We start from the raw sequence: 22970 nt of genomic DNA, 5'->3' as shown, positions 1-22970 counted from the left end.
TATTATCGCCTAAGGCTAAGTTCCCACGCCACAGTTATCGGTCGTCCAAGACATATGGGGCCAGCATCTCCTCAACCAGATGTGCATATCTAAATTTTCTGGACAGATGGTCCTTGTCTCTCTGTGTTTCTCACGCCGTATACTTGGGTTGCGTCAAGACACCTCAAACCTGGTCTTGGAAGTGTAACCGCAGCAAGTGCTGAAGCACTCTGAAACCAACTCCCCACGGCTACTTGCATCCAAAATGCCATGTATTACATTCAATATTCTCATGCTCCGCCCTCTTTTGACGAATACTCAGGCTTTAAAATCTCTATTCTATGGATCGTGCTGTAATTCAACCTCGATTAAGGCTTGATGATTTAGGCTCACATTTCTTACCATACACTGACTGGTGGTTTGAATAACTTTTAGCTATAGTTGATATAACCATCAGAAGTCCTTATAGCCATGGCACTTCAGCTATTTTGTCTAATAATCTATTTTATGCAAAAAAAACAATTGTAAGATTTCCTTAACTACAGAAAATTAGGAACATTCCTTATTCGACATCAGTGCTTGCATCTAATATATCGAAAATTCAAAAATTTGATCCTAGTTGGTTGAATACAATTGATTTTTCTGAAAGGATACATTTTATCACTCCAAGCACCACAAATATGTAATATTAGAAATTTATGATGGAAGTAAAAGTAGAGGCGAATATTTATATTAAAAATGGTGGTTTTCTAGCAATTATCATATTATAATCATGATGTACGGTAGCAAGGGCTGACTCTTCTCTGATGGTACTCAACATCAAACAGATCATATTTTACCCATATGCAATCTATCATCACCCACATTTCAAGATTTTGTTAAAGTTTAATACGATACGGAGAGGAAAAAAATTTAGTCAAGCATAAATAATTTCAGTAAAATGAACTAGAATGCAAAAGAAAAAGTTTAGGCCTTCAAAATCTCTGTTCAATACATAATAATGACTAAAACATTAAAAGTATCACACCTGCCAAGTTTAGCTATTGTAGCACCAAAATGAAAAATTCATAGGTACCTAAACACCAAAAACTTCATGATTAAAAGATCACATTATAAATCAGTCGTTCTTAAAAGCCTACTGGAAAAAAATACGGGGTTGAAGAAAGACATGCCAAAAGAGAGGATTATACTACAGTAAGAATGATTAAGAAAACTACAAAAAATCTATCAACAATAATAACTGGAAATGTAAACTGTCAACATTTTTTAACCATACTACATATTTCAAATTTCATCACATTAATACAATATTACCAAAATCTTAGGATTCTGAATACCTGAATTTTTAAAAACAAATTGCATTAGAGAGACGAAATTTTCCTATAACAGCCACTTAAAACAATAAGACAATCCTTTTTCTTAATTCTGATTGAGATGTCTCACATGATTACATCTGTAACAGATAGTATGGATTTAATTAACATGCATTCGATAGTACTATCCTAATGAGTTCCGCAATTAGACAATGATGTTATACCTGACCTTGTTAATGACCATAACGCAATCCTTTTCCAGAGTAATGACACCTCCCTAGTGAAGCAACATGCCAAAAATCCACACAACTTAAAAATGAAGCACTCATCAAAGGAGCAATGTTAAACAATGGTATATTCCACCAGTTACTTAAGGAAAATGTAACGAGAGAAGTAGGGTTAACTACACTTTTTTATTGTGATGGAATGATCGGTTCCACAGTTCAACCAGTTCTTGAAGGAACCACGAGGGTCAGAAGTGGTTTCCTTCGTTCCTTTTTGGTTACTATATAACTTTGAAATTACCAACAACAGAGGATTACAACAATGCTGTTTTCACTATCCCAAATTTTAAATGGTTACCGTTGCAGAAGGTTCAACATTCATAAAAAATGTAGACTGTAAATAGTAATGCCCTCTAAGTCAAATCCTACAGAGAAAAGAGAGTGCATGACAGTGACAACCAAATTAAGAAAATTCTTCTCGTTCGATATTAAGTCAGATGTTTAGTGGACCTTGAGGGGGTTGTGCTTGACACTGATCATAATTATTCCAATCCATTTTCATTCTGAACTATTGATTTCAATTGGTTATCAATTTGAATGGAATTCGTTTGAAATTTTTCACTTAGAAGGCTCACTATGAGAGCTCACGTGGTCGTCGGAATGAAAACTTTCAAACATAACAAAGTCTTATCATGCTGCCAACCAAATGGAATTAATTAGATGGAATGAAAACTACTTGGAATAATTCCAAACAGCGTAAAGTAAACCCTTCCTGGCCCACAATAGTTAGGAACGAGGAACCGAATGATGGAACTGGAAAATGTGAAACCACCCCATCCCTACTTTTATGACAAAAAGAATTGGTGCATCCAAAATGAACTTAGCAACTCAATTTGGCAGGTGTGACACAGGCAAAGCGAGTTACTTGCTCAAGAAAGAGCTAAAGTTTGAATCTAGGTTAAGAGTTAAAATGCGAGGAGGGGGAATGTAGAAATTGATGCCTGACTTTAAGTAGAATTCTGGACCGTAGGTACGCCGCAGGGCATGTAGGCGCATATGGTTCTCGTATCCAGGGCCACTCTTGAAGTTCTTGCCACACTCCTCGCAAGTCCTGGTTGTGCACAATGAAGTTGTGGGAAGGAGTTTAAGAGGGAGGGGGGGCAGGGGAGGGTGCAGGAGGTGGTGGAGAAGTCAAGAGAGAGAGAGAGAAAGAGAGAGAATGTGCAGAGTCAGTGCGAATGCCTTGCTTCAAAACGAAAACTGGGGTCATTCCAACAGAATGTTTATCCATAAAAAAAAACCTACATAACCATCCACACACACATATCCCAATGGCTCCATGTAACAGTATTTGGTCATGCCTATTATTCAACGGAAAGTCACCTCAAAGAACACTTGCTTCCACGTACATCCCCATTCCAAGCAAGATCATATTTTATTTTTATAGCTAAAAGCTGTAAAGTACATACTAACATTATCACATTTACTCCATACCCCTTTGGTGATATAAAAACTATATCTTTTAAATATCAAAATGGAATTAAAATTCGATATCACCACTAAGGATGAAAATGTGATACCAATAAACATCTCCGGGTAAATATTTCATAACTGACCGAACTTTGGCCAGATAATATTTTTTCACAGTAGTATGTCAAAGCAGTTTACAAGAATTGTGGACAATATGATTTCTTCTTTCTGCCACTTAAGTGGAATACTTGAGTTTTGATCTTATGAACAAAATGCATGGAAGAGACCTAGGAACATACATAAAATAATATATATGAAAACTTCTTTAAGAAGTCACAAGCAGCAGAACAAAATACCATTACTGGTTACAGGTTTGTAACTTTCAAACAAAAAATCTCAGTTCACATGACAAAATTCAGTCCATTTTTCAGACCAAATGATTAAAACTATGAGCCAGTACATCACTTATGTTCACAAAAATGAAAATGAACTTTGTTAGGCTACAAAAAAACTCACTTAAGATAAGGTAAGATTATAATAAAACCGAAGATCATTTTCCTTATGCAAACTATAGATGAATTTAGGATCATTAGACTGGCTTTCCTCATCTCAGCTATCACCATTAACATTGTGATAAACATATATAGGATATTTTTCATTTTACCAAATCACTATACAAAGTATTACTACCACATTACACTTAAATTTAAAATAGAGAACAAAAACCAGACACCAAGGGTGCAAAGAAAAGAGAAAATCCACCAGAAAATCAATATTTCAAAGCTAGACTGTGGACGCTTACATGAATGATCAGATGAAAATTACAAAAATTCAACCAATAATATTATAAAAATGAATGAAGGCGATGCGTCTCCCCATTAATGCAGAAAAACATTATTTTACAAACTACTAGCTCTTACTACTACTCCAGAGAAACTAAGGTACCTAAAGTGACACACTTTCTTAACAAAACATAAATACCAATCCTTCCACGTCAATTACATATCAGACAAGACAAGATAACAGACTTCAGCCATAAATAATTACCGACTACAAAAAGAAGACAAAAATAAATATGGAAATCCCATAAGCTACAAGCAAATGAGCCACAAAAAACATTAACTGAATCACTCTCCCATTACATCTCTTACTAGTTGAAGTATGCTTTGAGTTGCTCGTAAATGAAATTCACTTAATGACTTAACATAAGAAAGAAGATTAACTCTATTCTTACTGATGAACTTCAGAAATCAGAAAGATCAGGGTATAAATTACCAAAACCATTCCACAAGCCCATTTCATGGGAATTAAATGAATTAGATAAATGATGCAATGACAATGAAGTTGAGGTAATAACTGTACAAAACAGAGGTAAAATGAGTTATTTATACAGATGGAATCCTACAGAAAAAAGGAATTTTATCCTCACAGAGATAAATTCAAAGAGGGTTAACAGGAGTGAAAACTTAGTAACACTTTGTACTGAGTCCCAAAGGATCAACATGTGAAGAACCCAGAAATTTCAACTTCAGTGGCATGCAAGTCCAACATGATTTATCACTGCCACAAATGGCCAGGAAGGGATGGAATATCTGGCAAATAAAGTCTATCCAGGTAGGAAGGAGTCCAATGAAATAACAGCAGAAGAAAGTAAATTACAATAGGTGCCTCAAAGAGGGAGTGGGCAAATCTAGGAGAGAACATGGAGGCAGCAGATGCATATTTTGATCCTGTGACTGCAAGTCACCCAGAGCATCAGAGGTATCCTAATGTTCAATTAAAAACATCTTATTTCTTGAAAAATCCAGAACTTTTGTGAATCACTGGTTGGACAGCAAGAGAAAAACTCATAATCAAAATTCATTATCTTTCAAAGAAACATTTTTTCAATATTAACCCTAATACGGGCAAGGTGAGTCTCTTGGACTCATCGCATCACATTTTTGAGAATTTTATAATGTTATTGAAATGTCAGCATGTTGTAATTTTTTTACTTCTTCTAATTGTATATGTCCTATAAATTAGAGTAATTCAAATTTCTTTTGGAATTAAAGTAACTTAGAAATAATTTTTTCCCTGAATTCCCACAATTCTGGGCAAGGTGAGTCTGTTTGCATGAAATGTAAAAAGTAATGTGCATTTTACAAATATTTGGTTTGAATTGTCAAAATAATATAAAATTATCACTATGTACATGTAACGATAAATATTTGGTGTTTTATGTAGTGAAAACAGAAAGAATTAGTCAAAAGGGTCCACTGTACTCGCTGTTTGACTATGTATGAAATTAATAAGTAATGTAAAACTTTTGTTGAACAAAAAATAATCAATTTTATGTTAAATGATTCTATAGTGCACAATATGTACAAATTGATGTGAAAAGTAATATTTTTCACTGTTTAGTAGTTTAAATTAAAAGCATAAGTTATAAGAGTCCATTGGACTCACCTTGCCCGATTACGTCAGAAAAATGTTGCCCGTATTAGGGAAAAATGTTTTATTCATAAGGAAATGCATTGGTACTTTTGCTATTTTAATTGTGACTTGAAGTTGCCTGGCAATTTTGCATTATGTACTCAAAATTATTCAGGGTATGGTATACTCAAGGGTAGAAAATGAACACGAAATGAGACAGACGGTAACAATAAAATGTTTGCTTGATTGCAAAAGAGTGGCATATGAATGGAAAGAAACAATGTAGGAAGCTTTTCATAATGCCTAATCAAAACCCATATGAATGCATTTCTTTTCCAACCTTCCTCATTTGAAATGTAAGCATGGATTTATTCAGGATCAAAAGTCAAAGAGAGTAGGTGTGAAGGTGAGGGAAACTAAAATACCAACAGGAAAAAAATTCTGTAGATCTTTAGTAAGGGATTCTTGCAAAATGAAGGATTAAATGAAAAACTGATGACATTTTTACAGGAATAGGTTGGCAATCATCAGGCTGCAAGTGAGAGCCAGTCCATCACGTAAGTACCAAGAATAGCACTACAAAATCAATCAAAATGGTCCACAAAGCAAAGGGTAAAACCTGATAGTTCATTTTCCAGAGGGAAAGAAAACAATCACAAGAATTTCAACAGGTGAAGTCAACTCTCAATTATCTGGCTCCTGACCATCTGGTTTGTGGATTATTAGGGATATTTTTTCATCTACAAACCGAAAATCTTAAAAATATTGCAAAGGCAATACTAATGAAACTTTTTAAAAGATTGTTGTACCCCAATAAAATTCATCTTAACACATATGTGAGTGCATGTATCCTAATGCTGCTCCTACTGAAAGAAACAAATGAAAAGCTGCCACTGCATTATCAATATTTATTACGTACTTTAATAGCAGATTACCTATCCAAAATGATTGCATTTTCATGTTGATTCATAGAGCTCTTTTAGTTTCAAAACAACCCATTACATTGAATCCCTTCGTTTTTGTCCTGCTCTATTCCTGCCCCCTGCCACATGGCTTGTGGGGTATTATGTAGATGTATTCCATGATTAGGTATTCGTTGATAAGAGTCATTTGTTTCACTCAAGGTTGACTAGTGTCAAAGATATAATGCGAAATTCCGCATTATTTACACAAACATTTAATTTGTTCAATAACTGCTCATTGGTTAGCAATTAATCTACTGTTATGCAAAATATTTTCCACATTAACAAGTAAAATGTAGGTATGTGACCACATTTATAATATTCTTGATTATCTGTGTCTTATTGCCTTGCATGCACTAGCATGGATAAGAGAGAGTTGACTGAATTAAGATAATTGCCACCCCAATAATGCAACATTAAATCACATAATTCGAAAATAAAATAAATCCAAACCCCTGTTTGACAGAATGAGGGCATGAGTTAAGAAAGTGAACAAAGAACAAAACCAATGGTGAAGACCAGTTATGCATTAAAAAAATTAGAAACACAATATGGAGGACGGAGGCACCTAACAGATATCCAGAAAAACTTTGTACAAAGTGTTATTACATTTTTACTCATGTTAACTTACATTTTTACTTCCACAAGGATAATTCTGCAATCAATTCCTTCCACAGTTCACTCTTTAGTGGCAAGAGGACCACATGTGAAGCAGGACCGTAACAGGAGCCATACAATTGAAAATGAAATCTTAATAAACTAATATTTACCAATTGTTATTTTCCAGTTAAAAATAATTGCAAAACAAAATGAAAAAATTAAAACAAAGATGGTAAATGAAACAAAACTTGGAAGATATGAAAGAACTTACACTGAACGCTACCCATTTTTCAATAGGTTTGTAATACCTACATTCGAGGGTAAAATAGCTTAATGCATTGAAAAATACCGTAAAATTTTTAGTCACATATTGGGTCCATTGCAGCTGTGCCCCAAAATATTTGACTCAAGTCCAGCGGGATCAAAATTTGCGAGGTTGTAAGTTCAGTTCATACTGCAATGCTATATTTTGTTTACTGACAATTACATTCATTAGGATCATTTAATTCTGAATTAACTTTATGATTTCATCAAGGCAATGAACGAAAAAAAATTATATATTCCACAAAGCTTATTTATACATTAAAACAACAAGAAGATTTTTAGTGTTTAATTTCAGCCAATATGGAAATCAAAATGGAAGCATTAGAGCTTATATACATGTTTCTATATATCTGGTACTTAAAAGTATCTATTCTGTAGCTCCCTTTAAATTCTAGCTGTAGGCACTTTCATTCTGTAACTTATTCTTGGACACAAGAGATTAAATTAGCAGTATGCCACTAGTATTTTGTTCCTAATCCAGTTTTCCAGGCAGAAACCAGAGTAAAAAGTGATACTCTTCAGACTGATTTTTAGATTAGCACCCATTTTCACCGGCACCATTTTTTAGCCATGTCATTCTATGGCAGGGATCATATACTAATCATTTTAAAAACATTACAGACTTTTCCTGATTTTTCAATGACAATTTTAGAAATTTTACTGACTTTTCATGGGTACAATTTCACCACTTCACACCAAGTGCTATATAACAAAAAATAGGGTGGAAGTCCCTGAGGTTCTTAGTTTTGAGATAGATTGGAATACTTAAAACAGAAAGAAGCAAATGCTTCCCTGGTTCTTTTACATTATACATTGATTTTATTTCTTTCACTCAACTCTAAACATTTATTCCCCTTAAACCTAATATCACGCCTAGTTTTTTTCTAGAGCTCAATCTTCTCCCTCCCCCTTCTCAACTTCGTTGACCACAACTATCGACCCCAACTTTGTTCACATGTTTTTTGCTACCCCCTAATTTTGAAAACTGAACTAATAATGACATGTCTACTTTAATATTAAAAATGAAATCATGATTAAGGATTGGCTGACATTATTCTGCAGATAGCTATGAAGTAGCACACAATTTGAAGACATCATTTTTAACTTCAAAAGTAAAATAACATGTCCATAGATACATAATAGGAAATCCATCCATTCAAGTCACCCCGAGTTGTCTCAAGGTTGTACATTTTCTTTCGGTGTATCTTCAAGTTGTTTTGAGTATGTTCTGATGGCCATTCTTCGCTACAGCTTCTATTACCTCCTGCATTGGGCATTCCTCTTTCTCACAAGAAAACCTTGATCATTCCCAAACATCTGCATCCAATGCTATACAGGTGTCAGCTATTGCATCACTAACTCACTCAGTGATTCAACCCTGAGGTATTATAGAAAAAGTGAGAGAAGAACTCACCACAGACTAAGTCAATGGGCATATCTCATACTCAGCTAGTTCATTTCCCTGAGACAACTCACACTTTGTAGACTTTTGTTTGGGATGACATAAGCCTTCAAACAGAATTGGAACTATGGGGACAATGCTCTCCACGACATCCAATATTAGATCAGAAACAATAAACGGCCAGCTATTCAATTATTGATACCAAAGTTTTCATCGCTAGCTCTAGCAGTTAGCATCAGAATCAAAGGCTAGGGAATTATCTCCTCCACAATCTAAGCTTGACTAAACTCTTCCACCTGTTAATAGACCTCCCTAATTAACTTGAGAGTTTACCTTAGCATTTTTCAGCTACCAGAAATAAAATAATTTTGAATTAACAACAGTACTCTTGATGTTTTTACCACATATAAATTGTATCACAGGCTTAAGTTACATTCTTAAATAATAGAATAGGTAAAGAATATTTGACCCTTTATAAAAAAAAATTGTAATACTAAACTAAAAAATTAATCCACCCTGATTTTTTAATCTTCCACCCAGAAATCACACATATCAGCCAACTTCAGATATGATGGTATTTGAAGGATAAACACTAATTCTTCCCGAGGGTACAGAAAAGGGATAATAATGTTTCCTCAGTTTACATCAAACACTCATTTGCACTTATTAAATGCAAATATGACTACACTCGAGCTAATTTCAGCTGCAACTTATTAAGAGGGCAGGACATAAAAAGTCGGTACTAGACACGATCTATACTAAGAGTTACATCATTTGATACTGAGATTTTGTTGGAGCCATAAGATTTTTACATGTGCAGATGATTATGAAAATTTATTTTGAAAATCTTAATTTAATGACTAGAAATGCTATGAATGTAAACACTCAGCCACTATTTAATTCTGATCAGTTGGAATAATCAGAATTAGCATTCCAGAAAATCATTAAATATAGCAAACTTAACCTAGAAGAGCAAGTAAATCAACTGAAACTAACTATTTTCAGATAATTATACCGGAAAGAAAGCTGTCAATTTCCCTCAATCAGAATATACTGACATTTATACATTCACCTCAAGAGTAAAAGCAGGGTTTTGAGGTCTTTCACATTATTATGAACAATAGGACTGCAGGCAACATGCAGCAACATATTTTTTTTAATCCCCAAGTAATTTTTAATTAAAGAATGAAATTGATACCACTTCAAATTAAACATTCAAATTAGCAAACATGAAGTATGAACTTTGACACTAATGCACCTATAGTATGAAGAATGCAATTTATACATGAAAAGTAATGCTTACGTTCCTGGGGAAAAGGAACTTCCAACTGCAAGTTTTGCAAATCAAATCAAAAAAAAAAAAGAAAGCTTACTCATACTCTAAAAAAAAGTTTTCAGCACATAGGATTAACTGAATAAATTATTTAAGTTCTCGTAAATATAGATACTTCCAAAAATACTGGGATATTCATATATTAGATAGCTGACAGAGAAACCCTTAAGAACGATAAGCTGAAGTTTTCTGGCCCAATAACTAATTGAGAGAAAGCTCATTGCATTATATAAAATATTTGCAGCAGAAAGTTACTAACATGAAGAGGTATCATTTTCATTCAAATACCCATGTCACCAAGGAAAAACATTTTTTTTGGAACGATAAAGGGGATGCGATGGCATCAAGAAGTAATGGCACTAAAGAATTTCATTAGTGGGATGCCATATTTGCTCAGTGCACTAAGAAAGATATGAAATACAATTACTTTAAAAGTAATGGAATCATTAACATGCATGCTTTCTTTCCAATCATAGTTGATTAAAATTGAGTTATGCATAATGATAATTAAATAAACATAATAGATAAACAAAGGAAAAGGATGAGTGGACCCTTTGGGGTGAGGATGTTGCTGTGGCATTAGTACATTTTTCTAAAGGAAGAAAATGAATAACTGAACAGTCAAAAATGTTCAATGAACTACTTAAGTGATGAGCTTCTCGTTGGAGTCAACACCCACTTTACGCAGGATATGAGTAAATGAAAGATAGTGCAGGAAATATTTAAGTCACTCCAACAAAATTTCTGCCAGTACAGTGATCAAATATATTTTCATACGTATGGTCAATATAATTAGAATTTTAAGGAGAAAAGATGTGCCCACGCATTGTTGGTCTTCCTGGTTTCTTTGGATTATTTACCTTAATTATTTAATATTTACACGAAATGCCCCACTGAAGGACCTTTTCCACCAGTCCACACATGATAACTACATTGCAAACATTTTGATTCTAAAATGACTATCACAGTGGCTTGGCAATTCTCGTATATACCTATTTTTATGTCTATAACATTATTCATCCAGTCTAAGATGGAAATGACCATCAAAAGAAGTTGATAAAAAGTTAATTACGGATAAGGTTTTCATAATCATTAATTTAAAGAATATCCAAGAACATTTGCTGTGAACTTAAAATAACGCTATTTAAACACCCTAAAAACTTCAAATTTTTTGCATGAAGGCTTGTCAAAATGTAGCAAAATTAATTTCCGTCAGTGGCTAAGCAAAATCTACTACCTAAACATATATAGGCACCCATCCAAGCACATACGGCCCCATTATCCCCAATGACGAGGGTCAACAAATTCCTCACCCAATTCTGATAATCTGTGAGAAGCAGGGAGGAGGATAGGAATCATACCTGAAGCAATGCACATGGTGCCCAACAACCCATGCAACCCTTCATGGCATAAACATGAACAGGCTCTGAACAAGTTGCAGTTCCAATTCAAAATAAAGCATTAACATAGCCAGGATAGTGCCCAGTTTTGATTTCTTAATGATTTGTAGCAATAAATTTGTGAATATTTACAAAATGGCAACAAATAACAGGATAATAAAGATCAGAATGCGATGTAATGATGTTCAATTTGAGGGAAATTAATGAAGAAAAATCCTACCTAAAAGACTAGAACAAAAAAAAAGAAAATAATAAAAAAATTATTCTGAACTTGAAGCTTCAATCCTGGAGCCTACGATGTGAACTGACAGGATAGCAAAGAGGGTTGGGCACCATTACCTACAGTGAACTCAAAATGAGAGGTTAGCTCCTTCAAGAGCCCATGCACCCTATATGACTCATCCTCCGACCCCAAAGGAAGCAATCATGGGTGGGGGTGGTGGGTGAATGGGGGGGAGGGCAGAGAGCGATTTGAGATTAAAGAAATCTGCAGAGCAGGAGGAGAGGTGGCTGACTTAAGGTATGACTCGGTTCCATCAGGTCCGCAGGGGGTGTGGAGCCGCATGTGGTTGGCGTATCCCGGGCCGCTCTTGAAGTGCTTGCCACACCGCTCGCACGTCCTGCCAGGCGACACAACGACACAAGCACAGAATTAGGGTGGATGCGAACGTGTGCGTGTACAGAGAAGCATGCGTACTTCCAGCCCGAGTGAATATGTCTACATCCCCAACTACTCACAGCGCTCAGGACTGAGCAATTGGTCACTTTCAATCTGATGTGACATATTTGTAACCTGCCATATGAACAGCGGTGAAATTCACATAAATTGCCATGAGAAAATTTTCCCCTGAACCGGTAATCAAACCATGGACCTGTGGCTTTACAGGGCCCTGGGCAGATCGCTATCTAGGTTCCCTGATTCCCATGGCAATTCACCAAGGTTCATGGTGCTGGGTGTTTGACCGGTGTGGTCCATCATGGGTGATAACGTAAGAGAGAATGTACTTCAAAGAAGCCACAACCAGTGGTGACCACTATACCTGCTGGGCATAGCAATAAGTGTGATATATTTCTAATTGCCATGGGAATTAAGGAACCTGGATAGTGTAACGATCTCCACAGCAGCTCAGAAAACTAAAGGCCAGTACTTCCCAGGACCAGAGGAATTTTTAGCCATAGCAAATATTGGAAACTGAACTTCCGTTCATGCGGAGGTAAGAAATATATCACAATTATTGCAATACGCGGCTTTAGCATAGGTATGAGGTTCACAACTGGTAGCGGCTTCTTCAAACTCCATTCTCTCTTACGTTGCTATCCTTGATAAGATTACAAGGGCCTGACACCTTGCACCACAAATCTCAGTAAATTGTAATGGGTATTAAGGAACCTAGACAGCATAGTAGTCTGTGTAGAGGCCCAGAAAGCCAAAGGTCCATGGTTCAAATCCAGGTATATGGGGTATTTTTCCTAAGACAATTACTGTGCAGTTTAAGTCTACTTGAGGTCATAATCAGATTAAGGATTTGTTCACTTTTACTATGATTGAGACAATGTGTGACTCATGGGAGGATGTCATGTCAACCTGTACGAACTGATAAAACCTCACCAAACTCATATTTAATGACAGAACTAGGGGAGAAAAAGAGAAATAAAGAAATGCTCCTGTTGGTAACCTTTTTGTCAAATTTTAAATTATCAACTTCTATTACCAAAGCTATTTTTTTCTCTTTTGTCACATCCCATTATATGTGGATAACCTTCTTGCATAAAAGAAAAAATATTTAGTGCTACCAATTTCAATGGATCAAAATTAAAATTATTACCAGATTAATTGAACGAAAAGAATATTTAATGGAAATACATAAATAGCTACAGAAGGGGATTGAGTGATTCCATATAAATAAAATTAAAGACAAGATTTGTGAATGCATTTAAGTTTGTAAAAATCTAACTCATAAGCCAGTAGGCAGTACCCAGATTTTTTTCTAGAATAGTTATAGACCCAGAGAAAACAAGGCCTTTGGAAAATTAACAACAATTTTCTGCATCATTCATTACCCATTGTAAGAGAGAAAATAGAAATTAATTGTGCTAAATGATCTGACAACGAAACTTGACAAAAAAATGAGAAATGACTTTTAATTAGCAACAACACATTAGATCTGATCAAGAAATTACTGACTCCCAAAATGAAATATTAAAGGCCCTTAGAACTGGCAAATAGTATCATAGCTTAAGTTTTAGGACAAGACTAGATATGAATGTTAAGAACAGATAAACTATCATCTAGATCTATTATCACCACAACCAAAATATGCGAAACCTACTAAGAATTATTAGCTTCCAAAATATCCAATTTCCACTCAGCAGACAATATAATAATATCACTGAATAGTTCTGAATGATGAGAGTATGCCACAAATATATTGAAAATTAATAACTCATGTGCTAATTATGTGATGCTGCCTATAACGTAAATCATATAAAAGCAAATCACTACTCTTAGAAGTGCCAAGCCAATTAAAAAATGCCAGTGAAAAAAATCAATACAAGACATTATATGAATTAACTGTGCTTAAGAGCCTGGAGAATATCTATAAAATGATTAAATGACTTCTGATATTACAGAAAATTTGTACTTAATGAAAAGAAATTTTTCATTGTTAGATTTAAAATTACTTTCATAACTTGATTAACTAATTAATAATAACATATCATGTTAACGTCATCAAAAGTTCTAGTTACCAAGGAGAAAATATTTTGTGTGATTTATTTGATAATAAATGGGATAAGAAATAAATTATCTCACGACCACATCTTCTTTTCATCACTCTAATGGTTTAACAGATATGACCATGATAAATTGCAGCCTCCTATAACACTGTGATCTCATCCAAGCAAGAAATTGCCTACATAAATCAGCCAAACTAGCTCCCACAGATGTAATTTTAGCTTAATTGTAGGTCCTGAAATGTAATATGATTCATATTTCCACAAAATTCTGTTTTCCGATGAAATCCAAGCATTTCTTGCAAAATAAGACGAAATGATGATTTATAAGAATTAACATGTGGAATAATGGGAATTAGATTCCTGAGGCCTGTAAGGGCCTCTGTGGCTTACTGTCACAATGTACAGTACATCAGGGTCCATGAAGGATGAGGAAACAGCTCACATTTAACACTTCCAACGTCCTAACATCCTGATCCCTACCGTCAGCACTCTCAAATCACAAAAATTTGACCTTAATTTTGATATTTGTTCACATAAAAGTTGAAGAAGTTAGGCATTGAAAAAATTAACTAAAAAGCAAATAAGGGGGAGGAGAAAAATGCATGGAAGAAGGGAAATAGAACATGAGCTAAAAAGAAGAATGAAAGTATGAGAGAAAATGGGGCTTTTGTATATGTAATTGTTCACACCTTCCATACTGAACCATCCAACCATTGGATCACTAAGTTCACTAAGTTAAAAATCTGGTTAAAGTAAACTTTTTCACTTAAAACTAATTGGAAATCCATTTTCCTTACTGACTGCTTGGTGCCTTTACTGGTAGCATGTATGCCAGATCAGATATTGGAAGATCAAGTTCAAACCCCAGTCAAGTCAAATATTTGCTTTGCAGTAAATTTCTTGCCGTTTTGTTTGAAGACAAATGATATATAAAGGAATCAGGAAACACTACATGTAGTAATGTATTGTACTACATGTATTTCCTCCACATAACTAAGAAACACAAAAATTGTTCATTTGCACATGACTAATGGGTACCTTTGTATTTTCTACCAGTTAAGGATTTCACAACAGCTGCATACATTATGCGATAGGGATTTTTGATTAATTTTGTCTGTAGTTTGTGTGGATTACAGTGTGAGGTTAATCAGTCAGCATAAAATGATAACTATTCTGGCGTCCAAAAATGGCATTCGAGCCAAAAACCTACCATTTTCTCACAAAATATTGGATTACTCGGAAGCACATGATATTGCACAAGACTAAAACATGTATGTATGTAAAACAGCAAACACAGCATACACAGCAATGAGGATATTGAAAATCCATCAAATTTCAAATTCCACTAATCATTTTTAAGCAGCCTTAAAGGGCAACAATAAATGTGATATTTGACAATTTTGCAATAAAATGTGCAAAGGGATTCACTGTTTCATAAAATATTCGAATGATAGGAAAAAAAAGGACCAAGATTCAATTTTCCAAATATCAAAACCTTAACAGTCTACATGGGTTTCCAGGATTAAAATGAATCAAAAGTGCCATCCGTACTCATAATGAATAAAGGGAAAAAGCCTACTCCAAAATATGCCTTTTTAATTTCCCTTTGCTGTATTACCTGCACATACACACTTTCTCTCTCTCTCTCTCTGCAAGTCTTTTGGTTGCCTATGAAATGTAGGAGCATGTACATAATATGTTCAGATCAGCCTGAATAAGCCACAAAATGCTGTTTCAAATGACTATCAGGCATAACTTTCAGAGCAACATTCTACTCTCATATTAAGGTTAGCACTATAGCACCTCTAGTGCACTGACTTTGCTGTTACCAGTTAAATTTTTTAACTCCATTAAAGCAAAACCAAGAGGACCAAATCACACGATCTGTCATCATAACAAAGAGCAAGGAAAAGCAGTGTAGGTTAAGCAACATTTATTCAATATCTTATTCCACAGCAAAGCCTCAGATGATGATTTCCAGGAGGGTACCAATGTGATGGCAAACAATGGGGGTGGTTTTCACAGAATCATGGATGGATTCCATCAAATGAGAATTATGCTCATACAGCAGACTCCCAATTATCCGGGCGCAGCTCATCCGTGCACGATTTTCACTGTCCTTCAGTGTTCTCTGCGATTTTTATACAAAATATAACCAGACGCAAAATCACCAAATTACTGCATTTTAAAGTTAGGCTACACCAGGCTTATTACCGTATTTCTCCGAATATAGTCCCCCCCCAGTGAGAAATGGGTGGTGGAATCCACGTGGAGAATTAATGTGGATACCACGTGTTTTTGGTCGTGGAATCAACGTGGAACCCACGTGGAAATTTGGTGGAAAAATTAAAACAGCAGTAGGTGCTGTCCTAAAACCATTAAAACCTCAACCACTCTATATCTAAACCTTCTATATATGTGTCTACAATTTTTCATGTGCTCTCATGGCTGCCTTTCCACGAATTATATAAAAATAGAATGTGCGATACATTTTCACATAACTAGCGTGGTTTCAGGATGATAAATGACGCAATGTCACCAGAGAGTTAAGTTCCACAAATTAGAAATTCTGTTTAACATTTTATGATAATCACCACAAATCCACTTGAAATCAATGTGGATTCCACGTGGGTCCAACCACTCAATATCCACCACCACCAAATATCCACCACTCAACGTGGATTCCACGTGGGTTCCACGTGGATTCCACCACCCATTTCTCACTGGGCCCCCCCCTAATTTTGAGGCTTGAGTTTCAGGAAAAAATAAAAAAAAATGGGTTCGAATATAGTCCCCCCTTTACTTTTACCATGGGCATTTTTGGAAAAAAAGGGGGGGACTATATTCAGACAAATACGGTATTTCCATTAGAATCCCCTTCATTCAATGGAATTATTTTATTTACTTACTGACAAGGAATGTTTCAAGTTTACTAGGATGTCTGCTCAAGAATTAAAAAAGAGGTTAAGATGCAGGAAAAAAATAACCCTGATTAATTTTAAAGATTCTTCAATGATTTACCAATCGCAAGTTAAGAAAAATACTATCCGCGATCTTTACGTGCATGCTTCATATCACAAATGTGCAACTAATGCCATAGTCTCGCATGCGGTTGAATACAGCCCAAGGGAACCTGAAATTTCGTCGCACTCAGGCATGTTTATGCCGTGACTAATCAAGGTCAAACTGGATAGGAAGGGATTTGTAGAGGTGATGGCAGCGGGGGAAGTGAAAGCAGAGTTGAAGGAAGTAGAGGTTGCATGACACATAGCCAGGCATGCGCCGGCGTGGACAGCCAACAATCTCGTACTAGCTGCATTCACGGGAACTCCATGATCCTGTTTTCCAAGCTTCTCAGTGCACAACCGCACTCAATGATCATGGATCCACATCCTGCAGCAGTTGCAACCCACGCAACTAGTACGAGACGCGACTAAGTGGCGTGGTACCTGACAGTTTAGTTTCCGAGGCCGCTCAGTGGTTTTGAAGCAGTCGTGCAAACCACTTTTCTGTATCCATGATCACACAGCCAAGATGCATGATTTTAGAGACCAGGTCTTATACGGAGCAGAAGGAATATGAGTACAATCACGTTATCGCCGCTAAAAAGATCTCAGTAAGGCAAAGAAAGCTCTCAATGAGTCTGGAAAATACTCTAAAATAGCAGAATAAGTGCATAAATAATAATCTTCTATATTATTTCTACTGTATAGATACCTTTTTCTCAACTTATACGCAACCAAACTCTACAAATGAGGTACCAAAATGCAAAGAATTTATCAGAGAATATGCGACGGCATATCTAACTTCCTAAATATTAATATTGTTTCCTAAAGTTGGTTCTTAAATAATTAAAAAAAAAACAAAAACCGGTAAATATTCCTGACGTTAATGGCGCACAAACTGATACATTTGTTCATTTGCAACAATATCTCGCATTCTTTAAATAACTTTTATCAAAATGCGGCTTTATCCACATTCAAAATATCCACATTCAAGTCTCCTGTTGGTACGTAAGTATGAGTCATCATGTGCGTTTAACAGAGGATAGTGTAATTACTTCCAATGTCGAGTTTAAAGAGGTCCTCTGACCTCAATTTGTACATGAACATTCCAATTAAATTTGTACATAAGACCCTGCCTTTTTTTTCTACACTTTAAAATTAGAAACGCCCCTATCCCTCTGTGGACCTGCATTGAAAAGAGCGGGCGCAGCACCCTCGTAATATAATATTTGATTTACGTAAATTATGAACAAGACAAGAAAATACAGCGAGCGTTTGGATTATCTGTGCTTTCTGATTATTCGTGCCACCTCTCCTCATCATTAGCCTGGATAATCAGGAGTGTGCTGTATTTTAAAACACCAAAATTCTCTGCACTAGAAAGAAAACCTTTAAGAGAGGCAAGATTTATGGCAAATGCACATGCTTCAACTAAGAAAGCAAATCTTTCATATAAGAATCTCAATTATAAAATTTTCAATGACAAATTCCACCGTCATGCAAACATCAAAACACCAAATCATGTGTAAAAACAAATAACGATCAAGAGCAAAAACCCTTACTTATAGCTCAACTCTCAGAGTAACCACACAAAAGAAAGGACTTCTAGCCACAAGGAATCCCTTCAAAGCCATGTGAATCTATGGGATGGTAACAGCATCACAACTTTTTCTAAAAAAATGCTGTATCACTAAGAGTATTCCATTTGTGAGACAACTATAACAATACAATGGAATAAAAATTTTGTAGTTCTTTTCAGCTCACAAACAATATACCTAACATAATAAATTAGCTATCGTGAAAATTGCTGATTATGCTCTCATTATAAAATTTTGATTTATTATAGGACTCTTTCAACAAAAACACTCATAACTAAACCATGGAATATTAGAAGTACAGTGGAACCTCGTTAAAGCGAGTACGGGCTATAGCGACACCCCCGCTATTACGAGAGATAGCCGATGCACCGTCAATTGACCCTATAATAAGCGTGTTAAAAAATTCGTGTTTACGAGACCCTTTCGGTGTTGGCTCTCGCCATAGCGAGGGTTTCACCGCCGGAAGACTTTCATGAAGACTCCTTCACCTCTGTAATTGCTAGCGATCTGTTAGAAATGAAGTTAATTGAGTGCTCAGTCTCAAATTTATGTGGTAAACTGTCGTTCGATAAATATAATGATGACGAAACAATGCTTAGTATGATTTTTATTCAGTGCGGCGCTTATAAATTGTTTGAATAGTTAGTCGTTATTTGAGTAAGGAAATTTAGTGATGCAAAAAAACATCGCCTTTCGTCTGGATTTATGCTTATGTTTATCGGATAGATGTTTATCTGTCGCCGCACCACTCCTGTTCCTGTATATCTGTTCGCAACAGGTATATTGGCTATTATTTGCTCCACCTCCGGTAAAGCGACAATTCGCTATAGCGAGTGTTTATTAGTGCACCGTGGGGTGTCGTTATATCGAGGTTTCACTGTAACAGATTTTATCTCACTTCAAACAAAGTATTAATAACCATGACTAGTGAAGGGACTCATGCCTTTAACAGCATAAAAATAGTTAAAAATTTGAGTGGATTCATTATGATGAGTCTTATTGGCTACAAACTCATTCAATCACATGAGCTTAAACTGTAAATCTATTACACAATTTGTGCAATGAACATAGAATACCTTGGAAGAAAGAATTACCAGTGAAAAAAAGGTCTGCCCAGAATAATTATGAAAAAAGTTTGATATTTGTAAACCAATAGATAATGAATAACATCACAATTGTTCTAGGAAGAATAGGGAGTAAATCCATTTATACACAAATGCCAAGGTATGACACACAGTGGCAATTAAATAATAAGGTATCAAGCTGATTTAATAATGGTTTCAATCGTTGATGACTTCCTTCATGTCTTTTACCACCAGACATTATTGAATGTAGTTAGTTTGAAGTATTTACTGAATGAAAGGGATTGCATATTCAAAACACCACCTATACTCTCACAAGCACTCATATATACTAGGGTTCATGAATTACTATTCGAGCAATATTTTAAATGATAAAATAACTAAAGAAAACATGATAAGATATCATGAAATACTATTTTCACTGGCACTGGCTGGCACAGCATACAGTGGCATAACGTAATTTCTCTTCAAAAGTTCATAGAAATCATACCAAACAAGGAGTTTTCAAAGAAATACAAACTTCAATGAACAAGTTTCGTAAATCAATAAGGCCTTAACAATACTCAATAACAACATAACTAAGGAAAGGCATAAATCAGATAATTTACACAAATAAAATACCCTCTGCAACAAAGACCACCATAAATATTGAAAAAATAAATAATTAAGAATGATAGCACATCGACAAAAAAATAAGTGGCGTCTCATGGATAAAATGGAAACAGTAATCAGCGATGGTGAGTACATCTTATCTGGTATTCTGACCATTATTATCACAGAATTACTAGTACCTACAGCTATTAATACTTTCTTCTTCATCTGGGATGCTAAATGCACCCCAATTAGGCGATATTTCAAATTCAAAACATTAGTACCACGTAACATCATCAACAAATGGCATGGTATGTTTTAATTTGCCATAATAACAATTGGTCAGGCTGCAAGAGAAAGTGGAAGGTGAACAATGAGTGACAAAGAGGCTTTCTCTCCTCACCTGTGATTTTCGCCTGTGTGCGTCTTGGCATGGTAGTCGAGAGCTGCCCGCTGAGCGAATGCCCTTCCACAGGCTGCAAATGGGCATGCAAATGGCCTCTCGCCTGTGTGGAGCCGGGCATGGTTCTCCAGCCCAAGGCGACTTTTGAAGGTCTTCCAGCAGACGGGGCAGAGGAGGGGGCGCTCGCCAGGGTGAGACTCAACGTGGCGCCTCAAGTCGCCAGCCGAGGCGTAAGTGGTGCCGCAGAGCTTGCAGCTGAAGGGTCGGTCACCCTGGACAGAGGGATGGACAGGTGAGAATGGCTGTTACATCAGTTGAGGAAAATACATTCTCAACTCAAAACATTGGACTGAACAAAATGCCTTAAGAGGAAGCAGACTTCATTCGCAACTGGTAGTATTCAGCAGTTTTTTGGTGACATATTACTTATTTAAAACATACGCCACCATCTTGAAATTTTCAGAGGATCAGACCTGTGTCAACATTTGTCTGTATCTTAAATATTAAAAAAAAATAAAAGTGAGAAAATACAAAGGTAAAGTTTTCAAATTAAAGAAACTATCTCATGTTACCCAGGGTCTACTTCATCTAACCCGAAAATTTCATGATGATAGTGTATATTTTAAGTGAGTAATATGTCACTAAAAATGAACAGTTAAGCAGGAGGGATGTATCCTCTTAAGGCCTATTTATAGAAAAAAAAAATTAGCAATAGATTGACCACAGGGCATAAGGTAGCACCTAAGGTGAGATAAGAGTGCCATTAAGCCTATGGCAGGGTTAATAGATAAAAGTAACATGAAAACTGGGTAAATAAGTGGAAAATTTATCGCAAGGTTTGGTTGCCAGTGAATTAGCCTGAAATTTCTTGAATAGGCAGAGTCACAGCTATCAATTTCAGCACTTTTCTTCCATGCTTCGCTAACTAAAACATTACTATTGAGAGTAGACATCTTGGGATGAAACGACACAAAAATAAGTTCCAAACAAGGCATCAAGACAGTTAAGGAAAAACTCAATTTAATTTTAGAAGTGTGTGCAACAGTTTTCTGCTAGTTATCAGAGGAGGGCTGATGGCATCTTGTATAAGTTCATTTTTTTTTATAAAAGCCCCAGGGCTGCGGAGCTAATTTTTCTTCAAGCATTCAATTTAATCTGGCTGACATTGTTCCCATTATTGACATGGCTCATAGAAATTGCACTGCCAAGGCTTTCAAATTTGGAGCAAATGGGCATTGGTATCTTACAGACTTGGTTGCAGTACAGACATATTGTGAGCTTATTCATCCCACAAATCCCTCTAATTCATCCATCAAATACTGGTTCATTGCTACCAGTGAAGGTACCCATGATTTATACTGGTTCTGAGGTGGTGAGCCCTAATGATAAGCAATGGTGTCCCATCACCCTCGCCTCCAACAACAGCCAAGACAGATATTTCCAGACTGGGCCCTTCCACTTGGAAACACCAATCTTATATGCTTCTCCTGCTTTGCCTTGCCATATGAAGCATGTTGTGACTAGGTGACCAGTGTGCCCAAGGCTTTCACCTGTCATCCCAAGATTTTATATGCTTAGCAGACTATCTCTACTTGAAATTAAATGAATTCCTTGTCTTAGAAATCGATCCCACTTGTATTAAATTATTTCATTCCTAAGTGCCTTCAGCCAATTGTTCCCATAACACTGTGAGTCAATATTTATTAATGAAAAGTGCTGAAGCAAATAATAATGTAAAGCTGTATAAAATAAAAGCAATTTTATACATATTTGCGGTCCCTGCTTCACATTAAATTAAGACAGGAGAAAGGCAGGTTTAGTGATTTGGCAGAGTGGCATTTTGAACATAAGGAGCAAAATTGAGCTAATTGAATTAGGGTTAAAAATAATGTATTATTACGACAGTAAAATGGTAAATCAGTGATATGAGACTGCTAGCATAATGTGTATGCAAATCCACAGGCAGCTTTTGAATCATCTAGTATGTAAATACAGAACAAATAACTCTTTATTCCAAAAACATTCCTTAACAAGGCACAGTAAAATAATAGACTAAGAAAAATCAACATAATTTTAAATTATGTCATAGGAAATAATAAATAAATCTTATGTAACCTTCCCTTAAATTGAAAT

General features: G+C 35.6%; 1 protein-coding gene across 9 annotated transcripts in view; it reads right to left on the bottom strand.

The window, feature by feature from the left end:
* Positions 1 to 22970, bottom strand: part of LOC124165360 (zinc finger protein 865-like) — an 87780-nt gene that overhangs the window by 2573 nt on the left and 62237 nt on the right. For 7 of the 9 annotated variants that reach the window (XM_046542730.1, XM_046542729.1, XM_046542732.1 and 4 more), the window contains 3 exons: positions 20838 to 21109; positions 11938 to 12042; positions 2523 to 2627 (listed from right to left, as the gene is read on the bottom strand). In XM_046542730.1, coding sequence (XP_046398686.1) covers positions 2523 to 2627; positions 11938 to 12042; positions 20838 to 21109 — 482 coding nt within the window. The remainder of the gene's footprint in view (positions 1 to 2522; positions 2628 to 11937; positions 12043 to 20837; positions 21110 to 22970) is intronic. The other 2 variants (XM_046542735.1, XM_046542737.1) reach the window with 2 other exon arrangements.

Source organism: Ischnura elegans, chromosome 9, assembly GCF_921293095.1.
Source record: "Ischnura elegans chromosome 9, ioIscEleg1.1, whole genome shotgun sequence".
NCBI lineage: Eukaryota > Metazoa > Arthropoda > Insecta > Odonata > Coenagrionidae > Ischnura > Ischnura elegans.
Note: the sequence above shows the minus strand (reverse complement) of the source record. Positions and strands in the feature narration are given on the sequence as shown.